This window comes from Schistocerca serialis, chromosome 5 (genome assembly GCF_023864345.2).
Source record: "Schistocerca serialis cubense isolate TAMUIC-IGC-003099 chromosome 5, iqSchSeri2.2, whole genome shotgun sequence".
Lineage (NCBI taxonomy): Eukaryota > Metazoa > Arthropoda > Insecta > Orthoptera > Acrididae > Schistocerca > Schistocerca serialis.
This window is the reverse complement of record NC_064642.1, coordinates 370,371,675-370,398,301: the sequence shown is the minus strand read 5'-3', so window position 1 is coordinate 370,398,301 and position 26,627 is coordinate 370,371,675. Positions and strand designations below refer to the sequence as shown.

At 44.0% G+C, this 26,627-nt stretch overlaps 1 protein-coding gene across 1 annotated transcript in view; it reads right to left on the bottom strand.

Moving 5' to 3' along the window:
• The window catches only part of LOC126481603 (inhibitory POU protein-like), a 456,090-nt gene that overhangs the window by 35,303 nt on the left and 394,160 nt on the right, over positions 1-26,627 (bottom strand). The window contains exon 4 of the mRNA XM_050105471.1: positions 2,474-2,653. Coding sequence (XP_049961428.1) covers positions 2,474-2,653 — 180 coding nt within the window. The remainder of the gene's footprint in view (positions 1-2,473; positions 2,654-26,627) is intronic.

Here is a 26,627-nt window from a genome sequence, read left to right as displayed (position 1 = left end):
TAGTTAACATTGTTGTGTTGTCCCTCTTTCCTTCCCTTCAAATTAAGAAAACCTGTTGTTCAGCATTTTACCTATATGTCAATCACTCAATCAATTTGGAGAGGAATTCCGCCTTATGCAAGACTTTTTTCTAATTTTGTTTTCACACAGACGCGTTCCAGAACGTTTTGTGCTATCTTCAGTAGGTTTATTTGTGTATTTTCCTTTTGCAAAATTGTTGTTAGATGTTATCTTTAAAGAAATTTTTGATAAAAATATTTACATGTGTAAAATGTGCGATTATTGTCAAATAATTTACATTGTTTAGAATACATACACAACTGAGGCATGTATCACTGTGTTGAAGCATTCTACGTTGTTTATCTACGATATACCTAAATTTCTTAGTTTTGCAGTACATTTGGAAATAAAGTGGATGTATGCCTTTGTTTACATACCTCACATGAAGCTACCGATGTTTATGCTAGTAGCTCTAAATCTACTACGCAATCTGCAGCTTGTCATCTGTAACCAGCAAAACGTTATTTTGTTTTTCCGTTTACTATGAATCTCCGACCGGACCCATTATGTATCATGATAACGCTTTATAGAAGAAAAACAAACAAATAAACCCACTGAAGATAGCACAAGAAGTACTGAAACACATCTGAATGGAAACAAAACTGCAGAGGTGTCATACATAAGGTGGAATTCCTTTCCAATTTTCTTAGCAAGCACGAAATAGGAAGAACTGCAACGTTCACAAGATGATCAATGAATCAATGTATTTGTATGTTCTCATATTATGTCACTAATATGTGTTTTGTACTGTATGACAGTTAGTTTCGTTTTAGCTTCCTAAATAGTAAAGGCCAAATAAATCAAAAGAAAAAGAAGAGAGCAGTAAAGAATAGTGTCGGATTAGCTACAAGTACAAGGGACGCACCATATTGCTTCACACTTCACTGTTTCCCATAGTTCACGGAGCACCATTTGACTCATCGTTGCAGTTGCAGCTATGCAGTACTTCGGTCTGACCATAGGCTGCAGAATACTCAGTAGAAGTGCAATCCCTGCACAGTACAGCCCATTTTCCAGACTGATGTCTTAACGTGAGCGGGCAATATGGAGTGTGATGGTCAGGAACGACGCTGCACACCGTGGTTTCTATGAAAGGAGGGTGTGAACACTGCGGATATTCACAGCCTATTGGTGTTTGGAGAGAGCGCAGCACTACGGAAAGTGCTCGTCCCCATACGAGTCGAAACACCATGGCTACTATCACTGAAATGGGGTTCCAGATACTGTCACACTCACCGTATTCTCCTCACTTAGCTCTTTTAAGTTATGTAGACCCTCCTCGAACCCCTCTGGAGTCTGTCGCACGCACTACCGGACAGCTACTCGCAGTTCCTGGAAGTCTGCGAAGTGATGTCCGCGCAGAGGTTTCTTCATATCCCCGAATTCGCAAGTCAGGAGAATACAGATGGCGTGACAGTACCTCAAATACTATTTCAGCGATGGCAACCGTGTTTTGCCGACTAGTATGGGGACGAGAGCCAACTGACTTGCCGCAGCTGTAACACTGGATCAAGTCAGATCACCGAAGGTAAGTGCTCTTGGGCTTGGCCAGCACTTTTATGATAGTCTTTTGCCCTTTTGAGCGTTCTGTATTAATGTTGGACTATGCCTCTTTAGGCAGTTTGTAGTTTTAGTGTGTTCCGAAGAAGGCGTTATTCGCGCCGAAACCTAGGTCAACATCCGGTTTGTATTTGCAATCGAGGAGGATTATTTATAATCATAGCACTTGGATAGGTGATCGACCGTTTCTGCCGAGCGATGCTGATAAGCGGGGTGCCCTCAACTTTTGCGAGGCAGCTTGAGAAGGTACTTGATTGAGAAGTAGCGGCTGTGGTCACGAAAACTGACAACTCCCGGGAGAGGGGTGTGTTGATCTTATGCCCCTCCATATCCTCATCCAGTGAGACCTATCGGCTGACGATGTCACGGCGGTCGGTCGGTGGCGTTGGGTCTTCCGCGGCCTGTTAAGACAGGGTCATGGGGACGAGTGTTGTCATATTGGAAGACCACTTTTCGTGGTAGTACACACCTGTACATATTGGCACCAGTCGCCTGTGACTACCCACAGAGTTTACACTTTCCACTCATAGAAACCACGTCGTCCAGGGCCCTCTTCGATGATCACACTTCGAGTTGTCCGCTCACGTAATGACAGTTGCTGACGTGGGTTTTACTGCGCAGGGATTACACTTCTAGTGCCTGTCCTGCCACCTACGGTCAGACCAACGCACAAAATAAAGTGTAAATCAACACGGGACGTCCTTCATATTACACTGAGAATTTGGAAGGGTGGGAGGTTATTTGCAGGTTAATTGGATTTGCAATGAGTTCTGTGTTGTTAATGCTTGGAGACGTTGTCAGGGTGGCGACTTGGCCTGTGGTGGGGTGACGCCGGGAGTGTGGGCTGGGCTACCTGGTGCGGCCGGGCGCCTGGCGCGGGGTGCGGCGCGGGCATGCCGTGGTGGTACATGACGTCGTGCTTGAGCTGCGGCAGCCCCGGCGTGGCGCTCGCCTGGTGCTTGCCCATGTCCACCGCCGCCAGCGCCTCCGCGCGGCTCAGCAGGCCGTCGTTCAGCCCGCTGAACAGGTCGCCCTGCAACACCGAAACACGCGCACACCGTCAGCTCACATATCATCACTCACTTGTTAGCAACACAGGCCTGCATACACTGATGTCCAAAATTAAAGCAACAAACTGCTATTTCCCCGTCCTGTGTCTAGTTAACGACATAATCATACAAAATGTCAACAGATGTCCGTATGACCGTGTTCTGCGCGGAAGATGGCGTCGAGGTCAACGAGCAACCACGCCGACGATGACGTCAGGGCACCTACCAAACGGGTATTTGCCGTCTAGTGTCACATCCACAATCGCTATGTAGATAGATGGAGCAGTATGGCACAGAGGCATGGGGACGAGTGTTGTCATGTTGGAAGATCACTTTTCGTGGCAGTACACACCTGTACCTACTGCCACCAATTGCCTGTGATTGTCCACGTAGTCCGGTGTGGGATCCGTGCCAGACAGGGTTGATAGAAGAGATAGAGAAGATCCAATGGAGAGCAGCGCGCTTTGTTACAGGGTCGTTTAGTAATCGCAAAAGCATTACGGAGATGATAGATAAACCCCGGTGGAAGACTCTGCAAGAGAGACGCTCAGTAGCTCGGTATGGGCTTTTGTTGAAGCTTCGAGAACATACCTTCTCCGAGGAGTCAAGCAGTATATTGCCCACTCCTACGTATATCTCGCGAAGAGACCATGAGGATAAAATAAGAGAGATTAGAGCCCACACAAAGGCATACCGACAATCTTTCTTTCCACGAACAATACAAGACTGGAATAGAAGGGAGAACCGGTAGAGGTACTCCAGGTACCCTCCGCCACACATCGTCTGGTGGCTTGCGGAGTATGGATGTAGATGTAGATGTAGTTGTAGAGAAGGCGCCTACCAGACTCTCTGTATTGGAGAGCCATACGAAGAATTGAAGCAGGACAGTCACAAACCTAGGTGGCCTGATGGGCCGAAACTCTGTCCCGAGTACCAGGCCATAGCTGAACACGTGTGACATCAGAATGAGAGGACCGTTATTTGCCTTAAGGGCACGACGGCACCGCCTTAGTATTGCACAGCAACTGACTTCTGACCTCGCAGCATCCACTAGACGTGATGTATCGAATCAGTGTACAGGAGGCTTTGGCAGAGTGGTCTTTAATGTCAGAGACCTTCCGTATGCGCGTCTTCACAGAAGGGAACGTCTAGAGTGGAGTCGTCAACATGCCACCAGGACGATCGAAGAGTGGGCCAATGTTCTTTTCACTGATGAGTCCCGATTTGGTCTGGAGAGTGATTCTCGGCGGTTTGACACCTGGAGGGAATACGATTTCGGTACCCAAACATTGTGGAAACAGACCGATGTCGAGGAGGAGCTCTAACGGCAGGGATTATGTCGACCACTCGAACACCTCTTCATGAAATTGTAAGGGTGAATCAGCAAGGTTTAACTGCTGTCAGATATCGTGACCTGATCTTGGGATCTTGTGCGTGGATGTTACGAGGTGCTGTGAGCTCACACTTCGTACAGATTGACGATAATGCTCGACCTCATAGAACATGGGTGGTTGATGTTTTCTTGGAAACGGAAAATATTGCACTCGTGGAGTAGCCTGCTCCCTCACCCGATTTGACTCCTTGGAGCATGTCTGGTATGCACTAGGGAGACGGGCTGTATCACGTCAGCATCCATCAGCCACTTTACGTCTACGTATATACTCCGCTAGCCACCAAGTGGTGTATGGTGGAGAGCACAATTCATGCCAACGTCATATTCCCCCCCCCCCCCCCGCCTCCCCTCTGCTCCAATCGCGGATCGCGTGAGGGAAAAACGACTGTTTGAACGTCTCAGTAAGAGCTCTAATATCCCTTATTTTTGAATGGTGATCATTTCGCGATTTGAAAGTTGGTGGCAATAATATGTGCTCTACATCCTCGGCGAAGATCGGATTTCGGAATTTAGTGAGCAGCCCCTTCCGTTTAGCGCGTCGTCTATCTGAAAGTGTGTCCCATTTCAAACTTTCTATAAGATTTGTAACGCTCTCGCCATGGCTAAACGTACTAGTCACGAATCTTGCCTCTCTTCTTTGCACCTTCTCAGTCTCTTGAATCAGACCCAACTGGTAAGGGTCCCATACAGACGAACAATAAGACTGGACGAACTAAAGTATCGTAAGCAATTTCCTTTGTTGAAGGACTGCATCGCTTCAGGATTCTACCAATAAACCGCAAACTAGAGTTCGCCTTCCCCGTTACTCTCCAAGACTTGTGAGCAGCTCTGCAGGAAGAATGGGCCTTATTCCGTCAACATGAGATTTATGACAACTTTCACAGTAAACACCGTCGTTGTCAGGTGTATATTGCTACCAGAGATGGCTACACTGAGCACATTAACCAGTTACCGGAATGTGTGTGCAAATCCGTTAAGTTGGAAAAACGTCTACCGTTATGAATGTTGCAGTTGTCTATGTTCTGTATTCTTTAGATTATTTCTACTTTATTAACACCTGTTTATACTGTTTTGTGGTAAAATAAACGCAACCTTGAAAAATTCCCGTTTGTTGGTTTCATTTGGGACACCTGTATATTTATACACTGGTGGCCAAAACTTAAGGACGAAATTAACTTCCGCATGATGTGTCACTGTCAAGTGGCATGACTCGGTAAAACTTGGACGATACACACAAAGAACAACAACGGTATGGTACAGAAGGTAAATGAAAGAAATACGCAAAGAGACGAACAGAAATGGTTCTTTTATTCAAAGACAGAAAGTACACTGAAGTTTTTCTGATTTATAATGGTCCCCTCGAAAATGCAAATAGCGGGACGTGATTCTTAATGGGATGTGTGATCACGGACGGAAATGCTTCTTCTGCAACGTCCTCTCATGGTGGCCAGCAGATGAGTATGGAGTTCTTGCGGTAGGTCGCTCCATTCCACCACCAGCGTCACTGGCAACTGTGGGTGGTCTTTGATGCTTGTGGACATATTGGAATACATCTCCACAACATATCCCACACGTGATCGTCGGCAGATTTAAGTCGGGGGAGTAGGCAGGCCAGTAAATTTGCCGAATATCCTCTAATTCCAAGAACTCCTCCACCTATGGTGTTCGATCCGTGAGGTGCATTGTCATCCCTAAGATGATATCATGGCTAAATTCACCTCTGAAGAGACGCAGAGGAGAAAGGAGCATATTGTCACAATACGTTGACCGGTAAGAACACTGTGTTCGCATACCCGGGGGTCAGTACGCCCATGCAACATTGTGCCTCTACACGCCAGAACACCTGGACCACCAAAGCGGTCACGTTTGACAATGTTCCTGCGTGCGTTTTGTGTTCCCAGCTGTCGCCATGTGAGGGCACGTCCAGAACCTTGACTCAGACTGAATCTGCTCTCATCCAAGAACAACATCCGAACCCATCCTCGTTGGTCCCGTACCTGTTGGCAACATCACAAACAGTGGCGTCGTTGTGCGGATGTCAACAAACGCAAATATATTCCAAACCCTTGCAGTTGCCACAGTATACGGCAAGTTAAATGTATATACTAAAATCTAATCGCTTGTATTAAGTTACATCTAGCAGTCACCGACCTACACGTGGTTCCACAAAAAACTGCAATGTGAGATCTGGTGTTACGGAGTTAAATACACAGATTGGATGAGTTAGCAGACTGTTCTGTTGGGAAACAATGAAGCTGTAAAGTACTTTAATTTGTTAGTACAGGAACAGCTGGAGTATGTGCCGGTTTTCCCTTAAATTAAAAACCTATTATTCTTACAATTAAGCGCCCACTACAAGCGCATTTAGGATGAATAACGGAAAATTCCGGACATCTTGTTTGGTTTCTCCGACCCCAAATGCGACAACCGTGGCAACCATTGCATCCGTTCACAGGAGAATCCGACTGAAATATATGAGGTTACATTGGCATCTATCCCCCTTAGTACATTATTTTGGAGCTCGTGATTTCGTCCTATTACTCGCAGTGGTTTCGCGGTGTAGGTGAGTTTTGTATGAGTACTACCGGAATGTGGGCTGGATAAAATCGTGGGAAGTCGAGTGGGAATACCAAGTTTCAAACTTAGGTGAAGAAGAGATGTACTTCGGCGTCGTCGGAAACACTGTAAACTCGACATTCTCTACTGGGTATGTACCCTTGTGCTTCATTCTTCTCTTCTCAGCTACGCTTGTTTCTCTTGACTTACTAAACAATGCAATGGATTTCTCATTTTGAACACTACAAAGTATGGAAGGAAAATTAAGGTTTAACTTTCCGTCAATAACGAAGCCTTTGAACAAGTAGCAGAAGACAGCAATTGAGAAAGATCGAGAAGGAAGTCGGCTGTTTCGTTCCCAAACGAGTCATGCCAGTGTTTGCTTAAAAGGTGCAGAGGAATCGTGGATTTTAGCTACCGCATTACACTTTCCGCGTTTTAACCACTGCATCATACAGCTTTGTTTGCAGCGTATACGCTTTTACACATTCGTATACATTTCCGCCAAGCTCCAAAATCAAATTTAAGTTTGGAAACTATAAAATGCAAAAGCGTCTTTGCATTAGACATACATAAGGATATTGTCGTACTAGCCTTCTTTCAGCCGGAATGTTGTAATGGGCTACACAGCTAAATTTTTACATATATCTTGTATACAGATAATTATTATGACAACAGTTTGTATTCTTTATTTAAGAACTCTATATGAGCTAGTCAAATACTTGCAAGGAAGTAGAACAGAGACAAAATTCACAATCGCGGATAAGACACTAAACTTTAGAGCAAAGTTCATAAAACGAAAAAGATTTCTCCGCAGATGTATGTCGTGTACAAGTGTTTCTAAATAACCTCTTTAGGGTGGTCTGTCACGAAAAAAGGATCTCGAAAGGCCGAGAACAAAACAGTAAGCGTATTCAGCCTGAAACCGGAAACATTAAAAAAATCATGAAACGCTTATTCCTGGCTCCGTTCGCTATTGAGATTGTTAATCGAAAATAATAGCGTTGAAATCAAACCTGTTCTTTTTGGAATAATTATATCTACCGAGGAAGTTAAGTTCTGTTGATGACATAAATGAATATTATTTCGTGATCTTTTGCCTCTGATGTAAGTTGTAAGACACGCAACGGAAGCCTGCGTTGTATTCTCAGTTCGCTTGTTGTTAGTTTCATATTGTCTAGCTTCACGATATCTGTTACGTGCTATACATGATTCGCTCTGTGACTGGACTTTATTTTCATCCTTTGATACCATTTCTCTATAGTTAATAGTCGCCATTTCTCTAATACTGAGATCATTTGCAATCTACCACAATTATCCATAGTGAGAGATACTCGACAAAACTTCACCAACGCCTTAGAATACCTGTATAGAGAAAAAGCTCTTTGAATTACGTCTTTCACTCGAAAATACGAACTTCAGAGATAGCAGCTGTGGATGTTAACGTTGCTCACGAAATGGGCGAATCTCATGACAAGACTGGGTTGCCACACTAAAGATATGAATAGATATGCCCACAATTTTGTTATATAAAGGAAAAAAATCATAACAATAGATAGTTTTAATTGTCTCTGTAATTTTGTTATTGTTTGTTTTGTAAGATATCCTATCTACGGTGAACAAGCTTGATTAAATAATCTGTTCAATTTTTTGTAGGAAAACACTGAAGAGGTATGTAAAATTTGGAATGTCATCACATGATAGGACTAATCAACTGATCTGAAGGTTATTGAACTGTTACAGGAGAGGTTAGTTATAGCATGATACGACAATCCATTTGCCACAAACGAGCTGCGAAAAAAGCCACAATAACCTAGCACTCTGCAGCCATCTTCCTTAGTCTTTCTGCCGATCTTCTACCAATCACGTCTGAATGTAGCCGTTGTTTTGATATCCTTCCCTCGTCCATTCGTTTAACATGGGCAAATCACCTCAAACGAATCCTTGTCATTTTTTCGTAAGGATGTATACTCCTTCCCTTATTTCTTCATTTTTTATCGTAGCCTTCCTATTTTTCTGTGCCGTGGTTGGTAAGAGCTTCGTTTCTGTGACCTACAGTTTGCTATCGCTCTGTTTAGTTGTTGTCCCGTTTTCTACGCCATGTTTTACTAGGTGATAAGATATGTTTTGGTTTGTGATCTGAGGATGACACGGCAGCAGGTCAGTACCGTTGGGCCTTTATGGCCAGTTCGGGAGGAGTTTAGTTTGTTTGCTCTTTCCAGAGGATATTCCAAACTTGATTGCAGAACTGAGATGATGTTTTAATTCATTTATTGATCTCAGGCTGAATCATGTTACCACTTGAAGTGATTGCTTTTTAATTCATTTATTGATCTCAGGCTGATTCCTGTTACCGTTTGAAGTGATTGTATGGTTTTAGTATGATTTTTGCCATAGTAAATAATTCAACTTTACTGAACTGGGATAAGGATACATGAGCGAGCTGCACTAGTAGTGGATAAGATCCTCGACTCTGTGTTTAATATACTCTGTGGTGCGCTCGGTCGCCAGCCAATTGTGCAGCGCTGAGACATTATTATTACAGGCATAGTAGCAAGCAGTCCGCCCCCGGTAGCTGAGTGGTCAGCGCGACACACTGTCAATCCAAAGGGCCCGGGTTCGATTCTCCGCTCAGGGACTGGGTGTTGTGTTTTAATCATCATCATTTCATCCCCATCTACGCGCAAGTCGCCGAAGTGGCGTCAAATCGAAAGACTTGCACCAGGCGAGCGGCCCTCGTCACACGACATTATTATTATTATAGTAGCAAGCAGTTGAGTTTTAGAGAAGAAGATCTGATATTTGTGAATCTGAAACTATCTAGAATACTTTATTATGACGATGAAAACTTGTTCATAAAACTATTTTATTGGCTGTATTGATGGAGAAGATTTTTGGTGGAATATTTTAGGGTAACCCACGGGCCTGCAAAAATGAAATGTTTATTAGTCAGAACAATCAATTGAAGGAAATCTCTGTCCCTTAGATAAGTAATAATATTCATAATTTGCGTAAATTTGATACCTTTGTTTTCATTGTGGCACAAATTACGCAGCTCGCCAAATGAAATCTCAATTACGAATAAGGACTATCATCAGCTGTAGAATGGAATGACGACAATGAAAGTTTGTGCCGGACCAGGAGTCGAACTCAGATTCCTTGCCTTACCATTTGGCTATCCGTGCATGACTCACGGCCAGATCCAAACTTCCATATTTCGTCAACCATGCATCTACGACCTGTACTCATACATCCATTACGTATATTCCTGTATAGATCACACGTTGTACTTGAAAGTCGTATACATCGTAATTACGCAACTGGTTTAAATGTTTGTAATTTTTGTGATGAGAGAGATCCGTAATTGTTAGAGTGTTCTTAGGTTGTACAGTCTTTTTTGACAATAATCAGAGTTATTTTCTCAACAAAGATTTTTTATAAAGTAAAACCCACCTCCATCATTCGTAGGGAATTTTAAAATGTTTTGTTGTGTGCGGATTGCGCCGTACGCCACACGCAGACACGAGAACTATTTCTGAAGAGCAAACAAAAATTTAGAGTAGATCATTTTTGTTTAACTGCTGCGTTTACTGATTCCAATTTACTTTCCAGAAGTGCAGTACACCAGCCATAAAACAGCACGCTGGGTGAGAAGTAAGTTACTTTTATTTCAGGGCAGACCCTACTTTGCATTCTTTTGGGTAAACAGTACGTAGCCAGAATATCCAGGAGTTGTGCTAAGTAAACAGATTATTCTACAGTAAACAGTGTAGGTTGTCTGAAACAGTTATTTTCTATCGTGTTTAGCAATATTTTATTTTGTGGATATTTCGAGTCAGGTACTGCACTTCATATTACGTAACTTTTATAATGTACTTCAGCATCGAGTGTCAATAAAATAATTTTCTCTGAGGATGTAGTTGTTTTTTTTGGCATTTAATTAGACTTGTTTTCATTATTTCAAATTCAGCATTTCATTAAGATTTAAGTAGTGTTTCACGACACTATTCACATGCGTAACAAAGGACCAACAAGGAGTCAGTTTTGCTCAGGAGTTGAATACAATATCTAAAACACACGCTAAGCGAGAAAAGAATTTAAAAAAAAAAAACATGTATAGATGAATTGCATAAAAAGCTTACATGATGCACCTAAAATATTTGTAGTGATCTGTTTCCAGCTGTGTATCTTCCAGCCTTATTTTTCCTTTTTTGTTCTGTCTGATAGTTAATATTACAACAGATATTTATTTATTTATTACTAATCCATGTGTTTCTTCTCTGTATTACCCCAAATTCATTGTTGTTCTGCACCATTCCCTTCATTTTTGACTCGGTCAATAGCCCGACATGGGATAGGACACAAAATCACTAGTACTGTCACGAAGTACTCCCGGCCATGTACAGTGTAGTAACTAACAGAGTATATACGTACAACATATAGTGACAGAAACTGTTGCGCCACCGCGTACCATGTTGTTTCGGAACGTTTCGACACCGTCGATGCTCTTCAGGAAAAAAGAGTGAAGCTGGTCTGCGAAACAGCGAATTTCGCGAGCCGCTGGCGGATTGCGTGGGGCTGCGTTTACAGCGTGCGCCCGGCGCAGCGCGACCGCAGGGACGCAATAAATGGGGAGGGGGTTAGGAGGGGAATGGGGTTGCGGGAGGGGCGAGGGGGCGGGGGAAGGGGGCAGGGCGTCCACTTGACGCAGCGCCCTCGCTCCCCTCCGGCAAAACTACTAAGTTTGCTGGTAAAATATTTATGAGCCCGACTCTCCTTCTTTTAGGCCGCCTCCTGCAGGGAAACAGTCCCCGCAGAGTCTCCTGTTTTGTCCGCATGTTTTCCCCGACATTTGTCGTCCTCCTTTTGCCGTTTATACGCTGCGTTGTCTCTTCTCCTCCGTCTTTCTCTGTCTCTCTCTACCTCCCCCATCGCCCCCGCCCCCCTCTCTCTTTCTGCACTGCGACTCGCATACGCAGTGCGTGTTATTCGCCGGCAGCCCTTGGCAAATATGACTTGAAAGTCGCTCCTTGCATGGGGAAATGGAACCTATACCTAACACGTGACGTACATATGGTAAATGTATATTTTCAGGAAATTGAGAACTAAACTTATTCCGTCTTCTCGTCGTGAAATGTTTGTGCTTTCGGAATATCAAAAGTACGGAAGTTTATAAGTGAAAAAAATCAGTAATTCGGGTGGTAGTGATAATATGAGATGCAATAATTGCAGAAATACGCAGACAAAAAGTAGTACTTAATATTTTCAGCTACAGATGGGGTTTTCCGCCTATTATAGTAAACACTGATCAAGCTTTGAGGTGCGTGATTACCTGTCGTACTGAATTTTAAAGTTAAGCTTTCTGCATTTAACGATATTCCAAATAACATGGGATTATTTCGTTTTATGCTGCTATATACACCAAAGTATTATTTGGACCTGACGCTTTCTCTTTATTTAAAGCACCCTCAGTTATTGATATTTTTCGTTCCTGTTATTTCCGTGCTTTCTTCTATACACGGGCGTTCATCTGTGTGTATTAGAACGCCTGGCATTAATGCACAAGTTAAATAACTGACCACTGAAGATGCTTTAAAAAATTGTAGTAGGTCTGGTCCAAACAAGACTTCGTACTGTTGTAAAAGACAGAATCCACACGTTAGTAACAGAGGGAAGTGAGCTGAGTAAAAAATTGTACAGGGAAACCAGGTTGAAATGGATGCAGGCTGTAGTAGTTATTTAAATATAAAGAGGCTTGCGCAGCCTAGATTAGTGTGGAGAGCTACATCAAACCAGTCACTGGACTGACGAACACAACAATAACATTACCACTTAGGATGAGCAACGACGACTCGAAACCAGTATATTGTGATTATCATCTCAATAAATGGCAAATATCTTCCAGATGATTTGGTTCATTTTGAGAAAAGTGTTCTCATGCCGGGATGAAAATTTTGAAGGAACTAGCACCAACGGGGTAAACTTCGTAGCAGCTGATCGAAGTACACTAACATACAGGGTACCTCATACCTTTTGGATGCAATTGAAACTGGTGATGTTGGGTCCACAACCGATTATGTTAAGATCGGGCAACCAATGGTCGGGAGTGCAATTTTACTGTGTTATGAACATACAAAGCATACATCGCATAAGAACAATATAGCTCATAGTAATAGTTCAAATTGACGACCGCCAGTCTCAACGCATGCTTTGCTGCGGCGCATGCAGATCTACCACACTCTCACAAAGATCAGTCGCCATAAGAGCTGTACAACTTCTCAGACATAAAAACAAACGCCGTCGGGATGGCCGAGCGGTTCTAGGCGCTACTGTCTCGAACTGCGCGACCGCTACGGTCGCAGGTTCGAATCCTGCCTCGGGCATGGATGTGTATGATGTCCTTAGGTTAGTTAGGTTTAAGTAGTTCTAAGTTCTAGGGGACTGATGACCTCAGAAGTTAAGTCCCTTAGTGCTCAGAGCCATTTGAACCATTTTCTGTAAAACAAACGGGGATGTTTCTGGAAAACTATACACTTGAAGAAGTGAAAGATATAAAAGTCACATGATGGACAATTACAGCACACCTGATCGGTAGACCAGTAGATAGAGTACACAGAAAGAACGCATAAAATTTTATATACAGATATTTTTACAGGTTATACGACACTGAATATAGCGAAAAATGCCCTTCAGCTGCAAGATTCCGTTTGAGTGGAATGTTTGTATTCCGCAAGGAAATCTCTTACTTGAAAATTATTGTGGTCCTGCGGCCATTACAGTGCTGCCACCTACCGTTTTTGAGTGGTCACTACACTTTGATGTTGAACATAGACGATGATGTCTACAGTGTGACAGACCGTGTAGCTTGTAAACTACATGCAACTATTGGTTAGGATTTTCGTCCTGGTGTCCTGGTGTCAACTGACCGCCCAGATGAACTAAAGGGCTCCTCAAAAACCGAGCGTTACTGCGGATGGTCTTCAGTAACAGGTAACTCGGTTCGTGCACCCCTGCTTACTGCTGTCCATCTCTGACGAAGGCTGAAATTTGCACATCAGTATCGCAAATGGACGTCCACTGAGTGACGAAAGTTGGCCTTCTCAGATGAATTACATTTCACGCTCCTTCGCCGGCCGCTGTGGCCGAGCGGTTCTAGGCCTTCCAGTCTGGAACCGTGCTGCTGCTACGGTCGCAGGTTCGAATCCTGCCTCAGGCATGGATGTGTGTGATGTCCTTAGGTTTAAGTAGTTCTAAGTTTAGGGAACTGATGACAGACGTTAAGTCCCATAGTGCCTAGAGCCATTTGAACCATTTGAATTTATGCTCCTTCGGCGTGAAACCTCTGAAAGCAAACACCCAGCAACAGTCGTCGGGTGGGTCCAGATCGGGCATTCCCTGGGTGATCTCGTCATTCAGGAAGGCGCAACGGATCAATACAAGTATGCATATATCTTTGGAGACCATGTCCACCCTTATATGCAGTTCCTTTTTCATCGTCACGATGGCATCTACAAGCAGGGAAATGCATCGAGAATGAGATTTTCACTCTGCAGCGGAGTGTGCGCTGATATGAAACTTCCTGGCAGATTAAAGCTGTGTGCCGGACCGACACTCGAACTCGGGACCTACTGTAGAGGAAGTTTCAGAGAAACGCATCGTGTCACACAGGTCGCAGTGGCCGTGCGTGGTCCGAACAACACCAGGGTGAGTTTGCCGTGTTCCCATGGCAAGCAAACTCCCCTGAAATAAACGAAGTCGACAGTCTATGGGACCAATTCGATCGGGCTCTTCGGACCATGTACCGTCAACCGAGAAACCTAGTGCATCTCGCCACGACACTCGAATCGGCGTTGGTCCGAGTCTCAGGCGGTGCCTTCCAGAACCTGACTCTTTTCCTGCTCAACGGTCCGCGCTGCTAAAGATGGTTATTGGGGCTTTTGACTGTTGGTCACATTAGTGACTGGACAGTGTATAGCTCTCCTGAGTGACGTCATCTGATTATGCAATGGCTTGACAGCTGCGATAGTAAACACTTAAAACATAGTAAAATGGTTAGTTACCGAAATCAACAGCTATATAACAGTAAACTAAAGGAAAAAGACAAAGAAAATTTTAAATGTGGTGGTACAAAAGAACGAAACAATTAAATATAATTATGAGTTACTAAAAAAAAAGTAAAAACATTGTCCGCCCCCCGTAGCTGACTGATCAGCGCGACAGACTGTCAATCGTAAGAGCCCGGGTTCGATTCCCGGCTGGGTCTGAGGTTTTCTCCGCTCAGGGACTGTGTGTTGTGTTATTGTAATCATTATTATTTCATCCCCATCGAAAGACTTGCATCCGGTGAACGGTCTACCCAACGGGAGGCCCCAGTCACACGACATTGACATTTATTTAAAAAAATTAACTGGTGAACTGTTAATATGTTCTATATTTGAGTATTTTCGTAGCACCTGTTAATTTTTTAACAACTCATAATTGTTTCCAGTTGTTTCATCACACTTTAAGTTTTATTTTTCATTTGCTCTAATATTACGGCCGATATACTGACGAGCCAAGGCATCATGACCACCTGCTTAGTAACTTGTCGGTCCATCTTTGGAACGCAATACAGCACTTATTCTGCGTATCATCGACTCTACAACTTGTTGGTACGTGTTTGGAGATATGTAGCATTTGCATAGGTGGTGATAGCACCCGGTAGCTACCAAGGAGGCTTACATTTCATTCACATCAGGCGAATTTGGTGGCCAAGATATAAACGTAATTTCACTACCATGCTCTTCAAACAACTGTAGCACGATTCTGGACAGTTACACTGCTGAAAGATGGCATCGCCACCAGGAAAGTCATCAAGGATGGACGCAGGCAAATGGTCCGCAGCTGAAATGATGTCTTCGACTACTGCCATAGGTATCATGGAAGAGCAGGAGACTGTTTTCCATAACATAATACTACTCACACCAGTGTGTGCCCATGGCGCTATGCATGTTTGGAGACACCGTTCGCTTCGATGACGGCGTTTGTGGTGATTGTGGAGACGATCATCGACCTGGTGTAGGAAGAAACATAATTCATCCGAAAAGCCGATACGTTGCCAATGATCCACGGTCGAATCCAGATGGTCCCGAGCCCAGTACAGTCGTAATTGTCGATGGTGTTATCTCAACATGGGAACACGTAGGGGTCGCCTGCTGCGGAAATCCAAGTCTATGTCACATGACCAGTGTGCTCCGAAACACTTGTGCGTGCCCCAGCATTGTACCCCATTGGATATATATATATATATATATATATATATATATATATATATATATATAATTATGTAAACTCATACAGTTGAAAGTACACGAAACTAGAAGCAAACAAAAGAGTCTCAGTAAACGTAGGGTCGAAAATGCATACCTGAAGAGCTACGATAATTTTTTCATCTTCGATACTGTGAAGAAAGTCTCTTTAATGCATGTTCTTTGATTTCCATGTTTTGGTGACTGGTAATGTGGACCAAAACAAGAAAAAACGTCCAGTAAACATGTGATCTAAAATGCATTCCTTAAGAGCTATGAGCACTTGTTCATCTTTGGTACTTTGAAATACAACTTTTCTAATGATCAAGCGCTCGTAACTTTTAAGGTATGCGTTTTAGAGCACATGTTGGCTGCACATTTTTTTCTTATTTTGGTCCACACTACCACTGCCCAAAATATGGAGAGCAAAGAACTTGCAATAGAAGAGATTTGTTTCACTGTATCGAAGATGAAAAATTGCTTGTAGCCCTTAAGGTATGCATTTTTGACCCTATGTTTACTGAGTCTTTTCTGCTTCTAGTATCGTCTATGAGTTTACGCCATTAATTATGATACACCCTAGGGTATCATAATGAATGCACATATAAGCTAGCGAAAGTCGTACGAATGAATCCACTACTAGCAAAAGATCGGTGCGGGGGATGCTGAAACATCGACAGGTGACTAGTTCGACGCCGCTACAATCGGCGAATGCTAAAACTCTTTGATAACATGGTACGCACAATTATATATAACATACGTCCCTGAGGGCGGTGAATGATAGGTCCTTCTGACATGCTACAGCTCAACACAGAATGAAAAGACCGGAAGCATGCATCAAACAAATGGAAATGGGAGCGATAAAAGTGGAAAAGTAAGGGAAAACGGTTACATGTTGTTTTGAAATCTTGAATGCGTGTCAGGAGGTTGGAAGTAGTACTACGAGCGCGTAACACAATTAAGCGAATGCCGCGCGTGTGCTCCGGCGCCCGTCGCGGAAAGAGTGCTAGAATTAGTGCTGTGCGCGACAAAAATGCACCGCGAATCTGTATTCAGTAAATTTTTAATCTCGTTCACTCATTAACATTAAACGATTGTGTTTGCAGTTAATTCGATATAAAATTCCGGTTATCTAGGGAGATCAAAGTGCCGAAGTTTGAATATGAAAATATAATATTCATTGGTTTTTATGTAGATTAAATAACCAATATATAAAATTTTGTGTGGTTTTATTATGCATTAGTCGAATATTATTTCGCGATAATTAAAATTACAAGGTAATCTCTGTGTCTATTTGCTCGGCTTCCGGCGACTTGGCATTTAATAAAATAACGGCACGAATCGATATTTCACGCTACAGAGAAAGCAGAAAGCGCCAGCGTTCTGAATTCAAATGACGACCTACATGTGCCTTTAAAGCTTGTTGTCGTTAAGCGCTACCCATTACTCTTCTAACTTACTTAGCATTTCCTTTAAGAGCAGAGCTTTGTTCTTTTCTGATGATTATTAGCGTTCTGTATCGAAAAATTGTAGCTGTGGCTTAAATTTAGCGTATCTTTGATCTTTCCTTGTGTCTTCTCCTGAAAGAAGCATGTTGTCCATTGTACGTAAAATTTTACCTACATATACAGGATGTCCCAAAAAAACACCGACAAATTTAGGGTCAGGTTCCTTACACAGACATAACTAAAAAAAATCTAGTAAACGTAGGTTCTAAAACCCATACCTTAAGGAATATGAGCACTTGTTATATTCGATCCTATGAAACTCATCTCTTCTATTGCAAGGTCTTTACTTTCCATATTTTGGAAAGAGGAAGTATTGGGCAAAACAAGAAAAAAGTACAGTAAACATGGAGCCTAAGATCCATACCTGATGACCGCTACCTACGGATTATGGCTCGGAGGAACCCTGACAGCAACGCCACAATGTTGATTAATGCTTCCGCGCAGCCACACGACGTCGTGTTACGACTCAAACTGCGCGCAATAGGCTCCATGATGCACAACTTCATTTCCGACGTCCACGGCGAGGTCCATCTTTGCAACCACGACACAAAAATGGTTCAAATGGCTCTGAGCACTATGGGACTTAACTTCTGAGGTCATCAGTCCCCTAGAACCTAGAACTACTTGAACCTGACTATCCTAAGGACATCACACACGTCCATGCCCGAGGCAGGATTCGAACCTGCGACCGTAGTGGCCGTGCGGTTCCAAACTGTTGCGCCTAGAACCACTCGGCCACCCCAACAGGCCCTTTCTGCTCTTCCCAAAATATGGAAATCAAAGTCGATGCAGTAGAACAGAGGTGTTTCATAGAATCGAAGATGAGCAAGTGTTCATATCTCTTATGGTACGCATTTTAGACCCCTCTTTACTAGATTTATTTCTCTTGTTTTGGTGTAACGAACCTGTCCCTTAAGCTCGTCGCTGTTCTGTACATCAACACGTACATACAAGGTGTTTCCGTAAAACCGAGCAAAAATATAACAGCACATAGAGGATGCTCCAATGAACAATTTGAGGTAGGGAACCTGGGGTTGGATAAGCCCGAATAAGGAGATAATAGGTATAAAATCACATTACTGTGTACTTTTTTATTTACGTTAGTTAACTGTAAATACCATTACTGATTCAATGAACGTACCATTTGTACTGTATCTTAAAAAATGTTCTTAAATTTACAGCCATCAATCTCAAAGCAAACGTGATATCGTCGAACAAAATGGACAAATATCCCTGGTGTGTTTCGAATCACATCACAGGCAGCTACAGTTCTGGCAGCTAAACCCATCTCCCTATCCACTGGGGTCTCATACACAAGTGACTTTAGATATCCCTATTGCAAATAAACAAGGGGATTAAGGCCAGGTGACTTCGCAGGCCATGGAATAGGACCTCCCATTCCATTCCAGTGACAAGGAAATACTGTATCGGTACTGCATGTCGTATTATATTGTACGTCTCTGAATAGCACTGAGTAATGAGTGAGTCTGTCGTTGATTCATAGCGCGTTCTATCATAGGTCAATGTATATACGGTACCTTATGTGCAAATAAAGTAAATAAAATCAGCATCATGACTTCCTGGTAATCAGGCTCGTCCTCGTTGTCCTGGAAACACTAATGTAGACGAAGCTAAAAATGGTTCAAATGGCTCTGAGCACTATGGGACTCAACTGCTGAGGTCATTAGTCCCCTAGAACTTAGAACTAGTTAAACCTAACTAACCTAAGGACATCACAAACATCCATGCCCGAGGCAGGATTCGAACCTGCGACCGTAGCGGTCTTGCGGTTCCAGACTGCAGCGCCTTTAACCGCACGGCCACTTCGGCCGGCTGTAGACGAAGCGGTAGACAAGTTTATATCCCTATCTCCTTAAGCTGGCTTCTCCGACCCCAGGTTCCCAGCCTCAAATTGTTCAGTGTTGCATTCTCTACGTCCACCTAAATTTTTCCACGCTCTTACAGAAACGTCCTGTATACAGGGTGTTTCACAATCCGTATTACTGACTTATAGGGGTTGTAGAGGGGAACTAGTAGATAAGCTTCTGGTAAGAAACCCATGTTCGAACCCATGTCCAGACGTGTATCATTTGCATATAAAAAGTAAGTCTGAAGTCGAATCACTTTCAGATGACTGAGTCTGTCGTTTATTTGTAGCACGTTCTGTCACAGGACAATGTAAATACGGTAAAACAGAGCCACGTTATGGGCATGTAAAGTAAACAAAACCGGCATCATGACGCACAGTATGCACAAAAAAACGAGGCGCCATCGTCAGTCCCTGTTGTAGTAATGATATCACACAGTATTTTCGTCCGACTGTGACAACGGCTGCGAGAAAACGGTACGTTAGCAGCTAGGAGGGTTGACTGTGGGGCTCCACTGACGCGCCGCACTCCCGACTTTGGAGAGAACGTCCTTCGACACGCAGAACAAAACGTGACGACGGGTACGGGAAACATTGCCCATGCCATGGGCTCCTGTAGGGTACACGGGTCAGAGCTCATTGCGCCCACTGTGTGTGCGAAAGATTTGAAAGTGGTCCGATCTTCAATTTTACGCACATTAAAGAAGTTCTGCATCACCTCAGTTCCGGAATATGTACACAAAATTGAAATAAAGATCAACATAAATATCATTTCCGCCCTTTTTATTGCTCATGTAAACCACACATTGCATGTTGTACCAGCATATTGCGAGACCTTCAGAGGTGGTGATCCAGATTTCTCTACACACCGGTACCTCCAATACCCAGTAACACTTTCTCTTGCACTAATGCATGCCTGTATTCGTCGTGGCATACTATCCACAAGTTCATCAAGGCATTGTTGGTCAAGATTGTCCCACTGCTCCGATTCGGCGTAGATCCCTCAGAGTGGTTGGTGAGTCCAGTAATCCATAAACAGCCCTTTTTAATCTATCCCAAGCATGTTCGATAGGGTTCATGTCTACAGAATATGCTGGAGACTCTAGTCGAGCGATTTCGTTATCCTGAAGGACGTCATTTACAAGATGACCACGATGGGGGCGCGAATTGTCGTCCATGAATACGAATGCCTCGCCAATACGCTGCCGGTATGGTTGCACGATCGGTCAGAGGGTGGCATTCACGTATCATACAGCTGTTACGGCGCCATCCATGACCACCAGCGGCGTACGCCAGCCACGCTAAAACATCAGGGAACCTCCACCTTGCTGCACTCGCTGGGCAGTGTGCCTAAGGCATTCAGCCTGACCGGGTTGCCTCCAAACACGTCTGCGACGGTTGTCTGGTTAAAGGTATAATGCGACACTCATCGGTGAAGGGAACGTGAGGCCAATCCTGATCCGTCCACTCGACAATTTTGTTGGGCTCATCTGTACCACGCTGCATGGTGTCGTGGTTGTCGGCTGTAGTGGTCGAGCTGTTTTAGGCGCTTCAGTCAGGAACCTCGTGACCGCTACGGTCGCAGGTTCGAATCCTGCCTCGTGCATGGATGTGTGTGATGTCCTTAGGTTAGTTAGGTTTATTTAGTTCTAAGTTCTAGGGGACTGATGACCTCAGATGTTAAGTCCCATAGTGCTCAGAGCCATTTGAACCATTTTTATGCCGTGGTTGCAAAGATGGACCTCGCCGAGGACGTCGGGAAAGAAGTTGTGCATCATGGAGCCTATTGCGCACAGTTTGAGTCGTAACACGACGTCGTGTGGCTGCGCGGAAGCATTAATCAACATTGTGGCGTTGCTGTCAGGGTTGCTCCGAGATATAATCCGTAGGTAGCGGTCATCACCTGCAGTAGTAGGCCTCGGGCGGCCTGAGCAAGGCATGTCGACGACAATTCCTGTCTTTCTGTATCTCCTTACTGTCCGAACAACATCGCTTTGGTTCACTCCGAGGCGCCTGGACACTTGTTGAGAGCCCTTCCTGTCACAAAGTAACAATGCGGATGCGATCGAACCGCGTTATTGACCGTCTGGCCATGGTAGAATTACATAGAACTACAGACGACACGAGCCGTGTACCTCCTTCCTGGTGGAATGACTGAATGTGATCGGCTGTCGGACTCTCTCCGTCTAATAAGTGCTGCTCATTCATTGTTGTTTACATCTCTGGGCGGGTTTAGTGACATCTCTGAACAGTGAAAGGGATGGTGTCTATCTTCAGGAGTTTTGGGAACCGGTGTAATGCAAAAATTTTTTTGATGTGTGTATTTTACATCCAAACTGTAAATTCCCAGACGGGAGTTCCTTATCAATACTTTATCTACCAAGTCCCCTCTACAATCTCCAGGAGCTTTTAAAAGGAGTTCTGAAACACTCTGTACGTAGGAGAAGTATTGTACAATGCAGGTCGGGGGTACATAGTACCAATAACATCGTTTCCCTGTCCTGGCTTCTCACATACGAGCGCGGGAATAATTGTTGTCGCCGCGGTACGTTTCCCAGTCTTTCTTATTTGGTTTTGGTGAAGCTTACATGATATATACGGTGGTGGCGGTATAACTTTGACACAGTCTTCTTTGAATAAAAGTTCTCCAGGATATTACAACTACTTCGTCTTCTGCCAGGGCTCCCACTGAAATTCCCCGAGCATTTCTGTGCAGTGATTCAAGCAAATGGTTCCGTAACACTGGAAGCAATAATTTCGTGTGTACTGAAACAATATGAAAAGCGATCGACAGAATCTCCATGGCTTATCGATTATTTATAGTCGCTTCCTGCGGCACGTACAACTTAATAAGGCATAATTATACCATCTAATCTAGCTTTCATCTACTGTTGCAACAGGAATACTTTTCTATCACAGACCTTATTGATATACCTACTCAAATAAAACGGTTCGGATACCATTCGAATATCTGACGATATCATTTTAGTACCTGAAAATGCTAGGAATAATTTATAGTGACACTGATTGCGCTGGGAATACAAGAAGGCATTACCTTTCTTTACTTCGTTATTTTTCAAAAGACCGCCACGAAATTACGCTTCCAGTTTTCTCGTTATTTATTTTTTTCTTTTTTCAGCAACGATGATTATGTATTCATTTTGTATTCTGCTGTAAATTATTCTTCTGTCTGTAATGATCACATTACACCCCGTGGTGTGAAACCTGTTAACAACATAGATTCAAGTTGTATCTCCTAATTATGCACCTAGGTGCTTTGCTAGGAGTTTTCCTGTTGGGGATGTTATTCCGCCGCCCTCCTTCAGTTGCAGGGCGCCATACGTCGTAACTTGGATCAGAACCACAGTAAAATTTGATTTTGTCACTAATATATAGCGCAGACTATGTGCCTAAAATATCTGGACACCTCTATGTAGTGAGGAACTGATCACTAGAGGTCACGAGAGGCGGTTCCATCAGCATACAAGGAGGCACGGAGTATTACTTTGTCAGCAGAGAAGCAGCAGCAGTAGAATGGATAGGTCAGGAGAGCTCAATGACTCTGAAAGTGGACAACTACTGAATGTCACCTGGGTAACAAATCCATCAGGGACATTTCAATCCTTGTACAAATGGACACGTCAACTGTTGGTGAGGTGATTGTGAAGAGGAAGCGTGCAGGAAGAACCACAGGTAAACCAAGACCAGGCAGACTTAATGTATTGACAGACAGGGACCGTCGAGGGTGACTAAAAAAAGCATATGAACTCAGCGGAAAGAATTACGCATGGGTACCAAAGAGCTACCATCAGTCCAGCGAACACAATATTTCGGTGCAGGGAGGTGAAATCAAAGGCGTACAAATGTCGATCAGCTGTCAAATGCTGCACATGTCTGTAGTCAATGGTTGAGGTGGTGTAAAGAGCAGCCTCACTGGGTGACTGGAAACGAGTGATCTGGAGTGATCAGCCACGTTATATACTATGGCAGTCCGATGGAAGGGATTGGGTTTGGCGAATGCAGGACGTTGTCTTGCATCATATGTACTGCGAACAGTGAAGCACGGAGGTAGTGTGACTGTACGGGGATGTTTTTCGTGATAAGGGGGCGCTTCCCTTATTGCGTTTAAGAAAACGCTAAATGTAGAAGGATATGCACACATTTTGCAGCATTATGTACTGCAAAAGAGGACCAGTTCAGACACGATGATTGTTTCTATGAGCATGGCAGTCAACCTTGTCATGAGTCAGCGTCTGTGAAGCAATGGTTTGAGGACAATAACATCCCTGAAATGGATTGCCCTGTCAAGAATGCCAAACAGAAACCAAGGGAAGACTTTTGGTATGAGTTAGAACGTCAGCTTCGCACAAGACCCCAGCCCCCGACATCACTATCTTCTCTGGCTTAGGGACTTGAAGAAGAATGGGATGCCATGCTTTCACTCCAGAGACATTCAGGCGCCTCAATGAAAATGTCCGTTCAAGTCGTCATAAAGGTGAAGGATGGACACAGTCCAAGTCAGTGCTCGATAACAGGTGGCCGGAGACTTCTGATCAGATAGTACACTACTAGCCATTAAAATTTCTACACCACGAAGATGTCGTGCTACAGACGCGAAATTTAACCGACAGGAAGAAGATGTTTTCAGAGCATTCACACAAGGTTGGCGCTGACATCAGGAAAGGTTCCAACCTATTTCTCATTCACAAACAGCAGTTAACCGGCGTTGCCTGGTGAAACGTTGTTGTGATGCCTCGTGTAAGGAGGAGAAATGCGTAACATCATGTTTCCGACTTTGATAAAGGTCGGATTGTAGCCTATCGCGATTGCGCTTTATCGTATCGCGACATTACTGCTCGCGTTGGTCGAGATCCAATGACTGTTAGCAGGATGTGGAATCGGTTGGTTCAGGACGGTAATACGGAACGCCGTGCTGGAGCCCAAAGGCCTCGTATCACTAGCAGTCGAGATGACAGGCCTCTTATCCGCATGGCGGTAACGGATCGTGCAGCCACGTCTCGATCCCTGAGTCAACAGATGGGGACGTTTGCAAGACAACAACCATCTGCACGAACAGTTCGACGACGTTTGCAGCACATGGACTATCTGCTCGGAGACCATGGCTGCGGTTACCCTTGACGCTGCATCACAGACAGGAGCGCGTGCGATGGTGTACTCAACGACGAACCTGGGTGCACGAATGGCAAAACGTCATTTTTTCGGCTGAATGCAGGTTCTGTTTACAGCATCATGATGGTCGCATCCGTGTTTGACGACATCGCGATGAACGCACAATGGAAGCGTGTATTCGTCATCGCCATACTGGTGTATCACCCGGGCCGGCCGGTGTGGCCGTGCGGTTCTAGGCGCTTCAGTCTGGAAACGCGTGAGCGCTACTGTCGCAGGTTCGAATCCTGCCTCGGGCATGGATGTGTGTGATGTCCTTAGGTTAGTTAGGTTTAAGCAGTTCTAAGTTCTAGGGGACTGATGACCACAGATGTTGACTCCCATAGTATCCAGAGCCATTTGAACCATTTTTTTGTATCACCCGGCGTGATGGTATGGGGTGCCATTGGTTACACGTATCGGTCACCTCTTTTTCGCATTGACGGCACTTTGAACAGTGGACGTTACATTTCAGATGTGTTACAACCCATGGCTCTACCCTTCATTCGATCCCTGCGATACCCTACATTTCAGCAGGATAATGCACGACCGCATGTTGCAGGTCCTGTACGGGCCTTTCTGGATACAGAAAATGTTCGACTGCTGCCCTGGCCAGCACATTCTCCAGATCTCTCACCAATTCAAAATGTTTTGTCAATGGTGGCCGAGCAACTGGCTCGTCACAATACGCCAGTCACTACTCTTGATGAACTGTGGTATCGCGTTGAAGCTGCATGGGCAGCTGTACCTGTTGACGCCATCCAAGCTCTGTTTGACTCAATGCCCAGGCGTATCAAGGCCGTTATTGCGGCTAGAGGTGGTTGTTCTGGGTACTGATTTCTCAGGATCTGTGCACCCAAATTGTTTGAAAATGTAATCACATGTCAGTTCTAGTATAATATATTTGTCCAGTGAATACCCGGTTATCTTCTGCAGTTCTTCTTGGTGTAGCAATTTTAATGGTCAGTAGTGTATATGACAGGGAGAGGGAGATCACCACATTAGATTGCAGTTGAGATACGCAACGTTTGTGTGCATGTTGATTGGTATTTAACTGATGAAGCACGTAATTGTCGAACTTTTTATTACTTTTATTTGTTTAAATTTTTCAATCTCTACTTCAATAAATGGAGCGTACTAGTAGACGTACGTCTATTATAGGAGCGTGGTTCTGTGCAGCAGGCTACTAGATAAGATAGTGAATCGATGGGTGGTTGCGAGTTGTGGCTAAATTAAATGTAGGCTACACGAACTTTTAATGCTTTTCAGTTTTAGGCAGAGCGGGCTCGTCGAATAATGATCCATGTAGAGCCAGGGACTTTCCAGGTAAATATCAGGCAAGCTAGTATATAGGGCAGAGGGTTCTTCAGTGTGGAATATTTTGGAGGAGGTTTCCAGTTCCGACATTTGCTTTACAACCAAGAGGGACCTTCCGAATATCTTGATCAGAGCAGTGAGATGGGATATTTTTTTAATTATTTCTGGGTCAATATGTCCCAGAGAACAAAATTAAAGCCTGGTGTACTTATAAGCTTACTTGTTTATGGGTGTACAGAATAATGTCAGCGACATGTTCGACATGCGGGTGTGTACCAAAATCATGTAAAAATGAATCGCTGTAATATATTACACATGCCTGCTGCAGCGAGTCTGGATTCTGCATCTGTATCTTCAGTAAACCGCACTCTACCCTGCTGGAAAAAAATTAGAGGGCGGTACTGACAGATTGAAACTTTGATTGGTTCCGAGGATGGGATCGAATGACACAATTTTAGAGAGTTGCACAAGACAAAAGGAAAATGAATTTATGTCTTTGCGTTTCTCAGAAACGTCCATTTCAGCTCACGTTTATCTGAGGAACGATTTTTTCGCCTTTAACAGTTGACTATTAATCAGAGAGAAGATTCAAGTTGTTTTAGGAGCCTATACATACGCATGATAACAGTGAGCTTACAACAAGTGTTGGATGAATATAAGTGAGGAGAAAGCCATGCTAAACCCTCCCTGGCAGCCTTGTAAACATCTATTCAGGATCAGCTCCGAGCTTTCTGTTCTGAAGTAATGATTTCGCGATTACAGAGTGCAGGCAGCTACGTTGTACGAAGGTGACGTTTTAATAACAGCTTCCTGTTTCTGTTTGCCGGTTTCCTTAAGATTTCCACGTGCATCTGTCATAGCGCA